Source organism: Vidua macroura, chromosome 3, assembly GCF_024509145.1.
Source record: "Vidua macroura isolate BioBank_ID:100142 chromosome 3, ASM2450914v1, whole genome shotgun sequence".
Taxonomy (NCBI): domain Eukaryota; kingdom Metazoa; phylum Chordata; class Aves; order Passeriformes; family Viduidae; genus Vidua; species Vidua macroura.
Window position 1 is genome coordinate 89,032,985 of NC_071573.1, and position 12,149 is coordinate 89,045,133.

Here is a 12,149-nt window from a genome sequence, read left to right on the forward strand (position 1 = left end):
GTTGCAAAAGAATATTTCCATTTATGGACTTGCAAGTGATCAGTCCTTATCCTGCTCATGTCTATTCAGAAGGAATTTGTTTTGGTAAGGATTATAGTGTGGGAATAGTCTGTGAATCTTGTGTTTGTGAAATCCATTAGAATGGCTAGTTATATGAATAAGTAGTTTTCTGTCATTTTGCTTTTGACATATGAACAACCCTTCTGACTTCAGTATTGGTGTTATAAAAAAGGATGAGCTCAACTTTCCTTCAGTCATTTTGCTGAATATTTTTCAGAGATCTACAATATGGATAACAGGAAAAATTTAGTCTAATTTTAAAATTTTCAATAGCTATCAGCGTACATTATAAAGCACAAATTCATATGGTGTTATGATTATGTTACTGGTTTTGAGTTACTCAAAGGAAACAAAAGAATTCTGAAAACCCCATAAATTGTAAATCAAGATATTTTGATGATGGCAGCCTCTGCCACAAAAGATATTAAAGCAAATATTTGTCATAAATTAATGATAATATAATTTTTTTATGACTATAGCTTTCATAGTTGGAACTCTTCTCTACTTTCTCTCAAAAAATAATGTTACATGTTTAGAAATTTAATATGGTAAATCTTTTATTTTAAGACCTGTGTTTTTCCATTTGGCAGACCCCGGTTCCTCCACCCCTACTGTTTCTCCCCCAACTTAATTCCCTTTTTATATTACTAAGGAAAGTATTAAAATTATAATTCTGAATTACAATCTGGTTTTGACCACTTTGCTTTCCAAAAAAGTTTTTTTTATTGCGTTTCTACTCCATAGTGATACAGACCTGTAAGAATTAGGTCTATTCTGCATGGGTGAATGTGAAGGGGTATCAGCAAACACCCAGAATTATTTTATGGGGTGTTATAGGATGTGTTATGGGAATAAACCAAAGCCCTTGGATGAAGAAATGGGTTCATTGAACACAGAGTGCTAAAACTGGGGTAGGAAAGGACTTCTGTTGTGAGTGCACCAGTGACTGTGTTTGATTGCAGGATATGTGTGTGGGAGTCAGGGGTTTGTGCCCCCCACAGAGCTGCTGGCCAGCTGCCTGCCACGCCAACAGCAGTGTCCCAACACACTCCAAAGTAGCTGTACATACAGCCTTTTGTGGAAATCTAGGGCAGACAGGAGAGAGAGGAAACATTCCTGTGAGTTTTTCTTTAGGAGAGAAGCCGTGAACCTCTTTTGACTAAAAATTATGGAAAATAGTACAGTGAGAAAATAGTAAAAAAGGAGAGTTGTTAATGAACTTAATGTAGGCCATGTAGCTGCTTCATTACATATGCACATTGGATGCTTCTGCCTTTCCTTCTACATGCTTTTGTCTGCAACAGAAATCACTTTTGCCTTTGCACTTTTCACTTTGCTTTTGTGCAGATCCTTTCTTCTGGAAATCCAGAAATTGGAGAGATTACAGATTATTCCTTTATGGAAAAGGTAAAGAATGGTCTCATTCAGAGGATATCCCTTGATTTCCCAGTGTTTTTACAGGTGCTAATTCCAGCCCAATCCAAGCAAGCCAAGGAGTGTTCATATCTCTTAAATATATACTTGAGTATATATTCATTAGTAATATAACAGTTTGAGATTGGCTATGCAGTGATTTTGGCTAAGCTAAGTTAGGGAGTCTTTTTTAAGACATTGTAAGATGAAGAATTCAATCACTATCCTGACAATTAATCATTCACAATATTGAAATCTGTGCTATTTTTTTTTTTAATTTGAAAATGTCTGGTTTTGATTTCCTGTCCCTTTCCCTGTCACCTTCAAATTAATCACACTTGAGGTAGGATCAGGATACTTAGGAGAGATGGTGGTCCAGACACTTGATATATTTGGGGATAATACAAGCACATTAATTTTTGTAGATCCTTTTTCCACAGGCTTACATCCATTTTAAAATCTGCTCCCATCACTACAATATAAGATATATCAGTGTCATATACAAAGGTAAACATTGGGTTCTTTCCTGTTTAAACATACAAATATGAGGTTTTCCTTTTGAACACTGTTTTGAAAGTTCAGTTGTTTGTCCAAATTATGTCCTGAAATCAATTTAAAAGCTGCTTATTTTCAGGTTTCAATCTTCATACTCATAAGAATTGCCAGTGTTCTATGTTTCAGGGCAATAGATTTCCTTTATAAATACAAATACTTTTAATATGACCAGGAATATACTTAATTGTAAGTACTAAAATATATTTTTTCAACTTTGAAGGACACGTTTGGTAAATGATGTCTCACAATGTACTATGTCTTGTATTATAATCTACTAAATCTGCCTGAGAGCAATATTATGAAGGTGTTCTCTCCAATTTTGTTCTAAAACATAAGAAAAAAGAATTCTGTGATATATTTTAAAGATCAAAAAAAGTGTCCACAGAGACTTCCATCATCAAGAAGTAGTGGAAGTACTACAAGGTGAATGCAGCAGGTGGTAGTGCTCCATTGCCATGTTTGTGTCATTCATGCATGTTTGGTTGTATATTTTATTGCTGGTTACAGAACACATCTGAAAGTGACAATGATGAAGTTGATGGCAACAATATATGTGGTTTCAGAAAGAAAAAGGGAATCAAAGGTCCTACAAAGTATGTTCCTCCTTTAGAAAATGAGAAGATGGAGCTGTCCCACACTTCAAAAATCCCAGATCCTTGTCCTCCTAAAAGAACCACTGGTTGCTCAGAACTGCCATCAGAGCAGTCTCTCCAAAACCCCACTACCCTTCCTGCAGTACAAAAGGACAGAGGAGGTCACTACAATTCCAATTCTGGCAGCGATGGTAAAGAAGACAGGTGTGGAGAAACACGAGAAACCCAGGAATATGCTGATACTGGGAAAAGAATATTAGGAAAAATGCATGAGGAAACAGATACAGCAGCTCAGATGAAGCTGCCCACAAGTGTGCAGCCTGTGAGCGGTGCAAAGAAAGGTGGCTGCACGGAGGCAGTGCAGAGGGAGAAGGACAGTGAGCAGGCAGGGGGTAAGCCAGAAGAACGGGGTGGGATGGAAGAAAAAGTTGTCAAGTTTCACGTGACAAAGATGGGCTCCTTGGGAAGTGCCACATCCATGCCAGGGAATCGAACTGGCGAGTCCTTCAAGGCAGCACCTGGTATTTCTAAGCGAAGTCTGCAAGAGTTGAAAAACCTGCTGAGTGAAGGTCATCTGCCTTCTCATGGGCCCAATTTCTGTGGCAAGGCAGGCAGCACTTTTGCTCAGAAAAATCTGAAACCTCACGAGAAAGCAGCTGACAAGCAAGGCTGGCCCTTTGAGACTTTTAGTCCCCATTTTGGAGAGGAAAAGCAAAAGTATCTCAGCTTCCATAAGGAGGGAATGGGGCAGCAGAGCAAAACCGTCCTGGTCCTCAGCTCTGCCGGCTCTGATCAGCACCAGCCAGTGGGAAGTGATGTGGATCACCTTATTCTAGGACTTCCAGCAGCTCCTACACCTGCAGAAAGCACAGCTCCTGAGGTGCAGTTTGACTCCTCCACAGGCCCCGACGGTAAGGATACTTAAACATCACCTGCTCTCCTCTTAAAGAAAACACTCCTGTTGTTTTGTGATGTTTTGCTAAGCTGCAAATTTAAGTCAGAGCTAGTGCATGAGAGAACTGACACCTGTGGTTTCTGTGGGATCAGGATTGGATATTGTGCTCTACATCTATGCTATTTTTTTTTTTTTTTTAAGCAAGGCATTTATAACGCCCAACTGCTTGCCAAAAACTTTAATGCACAAGTAGTCATGTCTTTTTCATTAAAACTGAAATATTTCCTCATTTAAACTGAGTGAAGGCAGCATTTCCCAAAATTCTGCTACACGCTGCAAAGCTCTGATGGCACCTGCACTTCTTAAAGTTTCTTTTTTTTTTTTTTTAACATTTCCAGCAGTAGAAATTGTTCCCATGTCGGAATGGTGTTTTCAATTATTTGTCTTGTGAGAGGACTGGAATGCAAAAACATCTCTTATAAATTATAGGGGAAGAAAAGCAAATGAGGCAGAGAGAACTTCCACTTATTTTCATGCTGTTCAGTAAGTCCATTTTGGATGTGTTTGGAAGTGTAAACAATTAATTGCTACTAATAGGATGTGATTTCTTTGTAAAAGCTTCTTGGCTAGCTGGATCAACAAACTGAAAACTATTATTAGCTGTGATAATGTAATGGGCTTGAACAGTTTGTTGCTCTGTTTCCAGGAAGCAAAAAACCACCAGTTTGTCAGTTGTATGAATATGAGATTAATATATTTCCATGAGCATCAGTCCAAGATCACATTAACAGCTTTCCAGGACAGATATCTTGCCTTTTGACTTATCTTACTGATACAAGAAATATGAATATCTTAATTGATAAAATACTTTATCCATCATTAACTATGTAAAAAAATATAATAATAGCAATTAAAAATAAAATAAAATATTGTAAAAAATAAAATATTGTAAAAATATTTACAATAATATTAATTTATCCTGCTTTTTTCAAGTCACCTGACAGATGGGTAGAAACTCTTCTATAGATATTCTGAAAACAGACAATTTGAAGATATCAATTGTTATTAGCTACAGCAGGATTTCTTGGTAGACGTTTTGTACTGCCCAGTTTGAACAAATCTGAAAAAGAAATCCATGAACAGTATCAGTGCTTACTCAAGGCACTGCATGAAAAATACAAAGCTTTGAAAAATACTTCACACTTGAACCACTCTCCATTCATGTATATTAGAATAAAAAGTTTAGAGGATTATTTCTCAACCTATGCTTGATGCTGTTCCCTTTCCCAGTTGTTTTTCACACTGTTAAAGGCTAGCAAAATTCATTATTAAAATTTTAACACTACTGTGCTCTCATTGTCTGCAAAACCAATAAGTATGTTTTAAAACATAGGACTAATTATTCTTTGTCACCACTTACAAGGTAGAGGGAACTTATGAGATTAATTGTAGATTCCACAGGGAGATTTCAACCCAGTTGTAACCACTCAACATGAAGTAGCTAATCCAAGCTTATTACCTGGTCAATAAAGAGAGGCCTTTTGTCTTCAGAGAGGTATTAAAGGCAGATGAAAAACTGATCTCTGAAGTGGGTGTATATTTCCACTCAGTGGGGAGGAAGCCCCATGATGATTAGTTTAGGTCATTTGTCTAACTCTGAGATGCCTAAAGCTACCCAGGATTAATCCTGCCCTGTATGACTGGTGGTAGTGATGGCTGCAAGAGACCTACAGGTGAGAACTAACTATGAGGGGAGCTGGGAAAAAACTGTTTTGTCTCATCAGAAAAGTATTCAATATCAAACATTTTGGAATCTCATGAGGTTTGGATTCCATTTGGCTTTGACCAAACAAGTTGTAGGCCTCACTGTGCATTTCAACAAGTAAATGGAATGCACAGAAATAGTTTCTACTTAATAAGAACTGTATGTGTTCAAAACTTAATTTTAATTTAATACATTCAATAACTTAAGAAAATAAAGTTTTAGATACATTTCTGCACTGTTTTTCATAAACAGTATTTCATTGCTGCCTCTGGCAATTTATTGATTGATAAGATCAAGTCCCAAATGTTTTCATTTTTTGGACTAAAACATTAGGTTGAGTATTTCAGTTACGAAAGTGCCTGAAGTTTAGGATCTAAAGATATCTTGACACATAGTAGATCTGAGATACAATCTCCAATCATTTGCAAGTTTTCAAATATTTGAAGTTGCTCAAATCAGATAACTTAATCTCAAATGTTTTGAAAAATTCCAAGAGGTTATATTTCAGATCCACTTAGTATTGAGATATGGTCAAAACAAGAATATACTTTGTTGTTATAAAAGTACAGATTTAAGGGACAATCTCTAGAGATCAGCAGTAGAAAGGTTAAAACATGTAGCTGAGCATCAGTGATTCAGAATACATCAGAGGATTTATATACAGTCATGTTAGTTACATGGCTAACTTCTCTCTAAAATTATAAATTCATATATTTTTTCCAAATTTTTTATTGGACAATGTGGAAATATTACTGCATGTGCATTTTGTCCATTTCTTGTCAGGTCTTTTGTAAAAGAAGTACTTGAGCACAGGAAAAAATAATAGGAAAGAAGCAGACGTCAGATATTTGGGTTAGTAAGAAAAATGTTACTTGAACCATGTCAGAGAAACTGGAGCTGAAGATAAAGCTAAAACTCAATCTAAAGTGCTTTTCCATGGAAAGATAGAAACTAATACATGCAGCTAATTAGGTGAAAATACTGTCAGCACTAACCTGAATTCAGGAATTTTATTTGCTGAAGTGTGATATCTGATAATGTGAATTTCTGCAAGTTGGTACGTAGTCATCAATTACCAGGTGCTTCTTAGTCTGTTCAGTGCCTGTATTCTTGGGAGACAAAGAGGGATGATTCCAAACAGTGAAGAATAAGAATAACAGTAAAAGATGTATGTAGTATTAAATAGCCATTCATAGTATGCACATGCACACAGGATGAATTCCTGCACGTGTTATATGTATAGTGTGTATAGCACATAAGACAGGTGTGTATTGACCTCTCTGAACTGAAATCTTACCACGTGCTGCTCTGTATGCTACTAAATTAGAATATTAATACTATAGTGGCCAGAGAGGAGACCAGAGAAAATAACTTTATTCAAGCAATATGAAGCACCCAAGGATCATGATACCCCAGACCCTTGGTGTATCATCCCCTCTGACACAGGGGGATATGGGGTCCCAGAGCCAGGGACTGCAGGTGGCCTCAGCAGCCACACGCACTGTGTGTGGGCAGAAGGACCAGCTGAACCTGGTGACATCACACAGGCTGAGGAGAAATTGCTTTTCTGGACCTTAGGAAACTACATCACCCCCAGGTAGCTGTAGGTGAGCAAAGCATTGCAATAAGTCTCTCACCTGAGGCGTCAAATTTGCTTTGTGTGTCTTGGTCGGTAGCCAGGATAAAAAATGTTTTAAAATCTGTTCAGTGCAGACTGCACAGCTGGGCATCCAGGACAGCTCCCGAAGCAGGTCCTCTCAACAGGACTCATTCTTGAGTATATATCAAGTATATGGCCATGTAAATATGACCAACGTGAGACCAAGAACTGCTTGAGAGGAAGCTCTGAAGAAAGAAAATATGTTTCAGTTATGGCTGCAAGCACCAGTGGCTACCTAGAGATTGTTGAAATTTCAAGTGCACAAGAAAGTCTGAATGCTTCAAGAATCAGATGCTGACCCCAAACATTAAGTTCCTTTGTTAACTTGGCTTTTTAAAGAAAGCTAAAGGCCAATAATGTTTGACGGCAAAAGTGAGAACAGTAAATAACATGCTGTGAAAAACAACTGGCTGTTCTTAACTCGACGAACCAGAGTATTGTAAGGAAGAACAGACATGTTTAAACTGGTTCTGACAGTAATTTCCATAGAATTTAGAAGAGTGTAGTTGTGTGATTACCCTGTGGGACTCATTTCTAGTGAGTACCATCAACACAAGGTATCTGTTTTTGTAAAGGGGGTCAAATATAGATCTCCAGAGCACTCTGTGTTAGACTTCAAACATAGTAGCCTCTTCTAGAACTGAGAAGCTGTTTACTTGAGTTGTGGTGTGGTTTAATAAGGGACCATGGGAAAGGGTGCCCTTGAACAAGTTGAAAATGAGAGATTGATTTGTGACATGCACTTCCTTCTGTTTTGGCACTTTTCTGTTGCTGAGAAGGGAAAGCTGATGTCAACTATTTGCCCTAGCTGCTCTTAGCAATCTGGATGATTTCATTATTAATAATCTAAGAATGGCATCACTCTTCTGCTATTATTATTATTATTATTATTATTATTATTATTATTATTATTAAATTTTAAAAATGTTGTGCAATTAATATGTTTTAAATATATTAAGATAGTTCACATTTGTAGATATTTTGTACTAATTACAGTAGAAACAGGAATATTACCAATTGTTTCTCAGTGGTAACTTCAATGGGAAATGCAGACAGTACCATAGACTAACAAATATTAGGTTCTTTTCTGTGTCCTGCCAAGGTGATGTAGATATTTAATGATTTGCTTAAAGAAAGATGGCCAGTCTGGATTTTTTAATTTGATTTTTAAAATGAAAATGTGAACAAAAATCTGAGCATCTCATTGAACTTACATGTTTCTTTAAGGAGATTTTCTGAAACAAAAAGGAAGATGCCCTTATTTCTAGACACTCAGAAACCTAGAGAAGAAGTTATACTTGTGAACATAATCCTCCCTTAGAAGAATGTAAAACTTTTAGACTGTTATCCTAAATCAGCTAGGCCTGTCAAAGAAACTTTACCTCTAGTAACTAATGCTCTGGGTAATGATTATATGAACTGAGTAAAGACAGAGTACTCGTTTTCCTACTATACCTTTCAAAACTTTAATAATTGTTGGCATCATGGATGTAGTTTGACAGTGATTTATTTAGTGGCTACCTGTGGCAAGCACATTTCTTTCTTTCTTTCTCAGGATTTTTCATAAAGGTGCGCAGAGAGAAAGAAAAACAATTTCTATTTCTGCTCCTTGTTTTTCCTATGTGGAATCTGTTTAGAGAATTATTTACCTAGAGTATTTGCTTAATTAGATTCTGGTGAGGATTGTTTGAGCCTGATGGCCAATCAGATCCACCTGTGTCTGGACTCTCGCAAGAAGGTCACAAGTTGTGAGTGAGTTAGATATGGTAGTTAGAAAAGTAGGTATGTAGTTTTAGTATCTTCCTTTATATAGTATATTAATAAATTATAACATAGTTATAATAAAGAAATAATTCAGCCTTCTGAACTGGTGTTGAACATCATCATTTCTTCCTACTGGGTTCGCCTACATTTTACAATAGCTACCAAGATAATATATTTTGGGTTCCATGCAGTAGAAAAATGAGCAGCTCATAGTTATTCATTAATTATTACTTAAGAAACAAATCCCCTCACATATTTCCAAAATCAATCAGAGGTGACATTTTTATCTATCTTACAATTTACAGAAACATTATTTCAATAAGAAAGCTAATCTGAAAATTATATAAAAGGTGAACTCTAAAAAGTGTGTGAAGGCTGCATGATTGCTTCTGTTGATTCTAAAAGATTTTGGAAAAAGGCTCTTGTAGACGAATAAGTGTCTTTTGGCTAGCAGGGTGTCTACATGGGTATATAGATTAATTATAGACTAATGCTAGACCAATATATACAATTTATTCTCATAATTTAAAAAAATATATATTTGATTGTAAAAGTCTAACCGGAGAAGACATTCTTTTTCCTTTAGTTATTAATTTTTTTCTTTCTTAGTGTTCTTTAGAAAAATTCTATGTTTATGAATTTTCTGTAAATGTTTGTTCATATATGGAATTATGTATTTATTCAAATAACTTTAGCTCGAAGACAACACACATATATAAAATTTGGAAAATCATCTGCCATTGGCAGATGTTTAAATTAAGTATATTTGTAGCTGTACTTTTAAAATGAATTTTATTCCTCAATAATATGACATAACACTTGTGGTTTTCTTAGATACTTATTTATATAATCTATATATCTCAGGAATACTGTTTTAAAGAATGAATTGGATCAGAATCAAAATTGGGTTTTTTCATGATTTCTATATTTTTACCTGAAAAATATTTGGTTAGTAGATGAAAATTTAACAGACATTATTTCAGGACATTTTAAGAAATACTTGCAAAATTTACATTAAAAGTTGACTCATGTCAAGGATTGTCAGCCAATCCTTACTTTGAACAATGCAAAGACATAAAAATCTCAGTGTGACAGGTGGTTGACAGGAAATGTTTACCATCTTTGCCAAGGAATTAAACATGTAGAAAATAAGGCATTGAGCACTGCTTTAAAGGTAAAAGCCTCAATTTTCCATCCCTGGACTTAAAAAAAACTTCTCTTGATATAAACTTTAGGAAGATTTTCAGAATATTTTAAAGTACTGTTAAACTATTAAACAGCTACACTTTATATGTCTTAATAAACTTCTAAATATTGGTCATGTTCAGAAAAAAAGTCAAATCTGGTAAATGCCAGTAAACCCATATGTTGTAAAACAACGTGACAGGATGACTGAAGTGTTATTCAAATAACTTGGTGGTGTAGGCAAGGCAAGGCCAATCCTACCTGTTTGTGCTTGTGTTTTGGCAGCACCTGCAACAAAGTGAGTGTTACACAAAACATTTAAAGAGGACTTCCTTATTTAATACTCATCTTTTAAAGGGCATATTGCCCCAGTGTTTATAGAAGATATTGGGGGGAAAAAAGCTATTTCCATAAGGACTTTAGAGCTGAAACAGACCAAAGAGAAAGATGTCATGAGGAGAAGTGAATGTGACAAAATTATTTTCATTCTATTCAATTTTTACTCTGTTCTTCTATTTACTTAAATTTTGTTCTGTGTTTTTAGCTGCCATTCCTCACAAAGCACTGTTATTACTTAACTTTTTCTTACTTCACTGACCTAAAGTATCCTCCATGCCATCTAAGCTGGAGGATGCTCCAGTAATACTCAGAGATTCTGAGAAGTCTATGACTACAAATGAAATTGTGACATTCTCAGGGAATAATCTGACAGCCTTGTGCTCGGCCAGCTGGTGAGCTTTCTTACAGCCTTGCTACTGGCAGTCCTACCTGCCCCAAAGAAGAGATCAAAAAGCTGTGTTTGTGCCTGCTGGCTACTGCTAGAGGAGATCCGCTCTAGTTTGGGTACTTTGCTACTGGAGAGATTAGGATTGCTCCCACCAACCTTCAGAGTGCCTCAGCATGAAGCTTTAAACTTCCACTTGAAGGCTGGTGGTGAATGGTTGCTTTTGGTGATCCTCCAGTATGGATTTGAAACGTCTGCAAAAATTCATCTGTGCACATCCTCAGGAAGAACGAAGGACATTTCTCCCAGAAATGTGAAAAGAAATGTATATTTTCCCATTTTTTTGCCTGTTAATATAAAATTTTACTCTTGGTTGTTTTAGTTTATTGTACCAAGTGGAAGTTAATGCCTTATGTATGTAGTTTAACTTGAATAAAAACAATGCATACTCCAAAGAAAAGCAGGCTGAGAGATTGAGGTTGGTGAAAGGAAGTCACTGTGCCCATCTCTCTGCTCCATTATAGAAGTTACACTCAGGTGTTATTGCCTTTATGTCAAGAAGTTTATAGAGCCCTACAGCTTCTGCAATACAGTTGATAAGATTGCTCCATAACAGCAAAGGTATAAATAGATAAACTTCCCTTAAAAGTCACTGCCTGTGCTGGAGAAGACAGCAATTCTCCTCAAGAGGCATCAAGAAAGGTTTAGTAGAAGACAAGTGCCTTTTTTATTATGTTTCTGTGTAAACACACTTTACAAATTCATTGAAGAAACAGCACCTGTATTCTGTCAGTCTTCAATGGGAAATAGGTATCCAGTTACTGCTTCTGCTCCTAAAAGCCCTCAACAAACCTCATAAATTCCTGGTTTTGCCATGTTTTCTCTTCTTAACTTGAAAAAGAGTTTAAATTACGGACCGTTCCAAAAAATAAGGAATTTTATGCAGGATGTCTGGGAAAAATACGTGAGTTTATTTGCAAAACTCTTTCATGATCCATACCTTTTTGTCATTTCTGTTTTTATAACCCATGCTGCAATTTCCTACTATATCACTATTTAGGAGAGACTTATTCCAGCATTCATTATTTTGTTTGACATGAACACTCCTCTTCACTTCTAGCATTCAACAGAGACCCTGATGTAAACGGCCTTGGAAACCCAACTCTCCTTTACCTGTTCTCTCATATTGAATTTATTAAGCAGCAGATGGCCAGGGACAGCGTGCAGTTTGTCAGATTTGAATCAATAGACCTCCATGGTGTGTCAAGATCAAAGAATGTTCCATCTCGATTTTTTCAAGTAAGTTTTTTGGTTTCTAGTTTTACTTTTATGTGTTTTCATGCCCTTATCCTTAAATAATATTTTTTTCATACAGCAAGCAGCAACTCCAACTTAGAACAAATTATCTGTTCCCTCCCCTTGCTCATGTTCCCAAAGGATCTAGACTTCTTTCATCACTGCAATCATTTATTCCTCTTTTCCTTCAAATAGTAATCTAACTAGATAAGGCTAATAATTTCAGTTCTTTGAAGTTC

General features: G+C 36.1%; 1 protein-coding gene across 4 annotated transcripts in view; it reads left to right on the forward strand.

Moving 5' to 3' along the window:
- LGSN (lengsin, lens protein with glutamine synthetase domain) overlaps positions 1-12,149 on the forward strand; it is a 61,297-nt gene that overhangs the window by 41,201 nt on the left and 7,947 nt on the right. For 2 of the 4 annotated variants that reach the window (XM_053973578.1, XM_053973580.1), the window contains exons 2-3: positions 2,536-3,532; positions 11,735-11,913. In XM_053973578.1, the coding sequence (XP_053829553.1) occupies positions 2,536-3,532; positions 11,735-11,913 (1,176 nt within the window). Of the gene's footprint in view, positions 1-1,407; positions 1,468-2,535; positions 3,533-11,734; positions 11,914-12,149 lie in introns of those variants that run through there. The other 2 variants (XM_053973579.1, XR_008436281.1) reach the window with 2 other exon arrangements.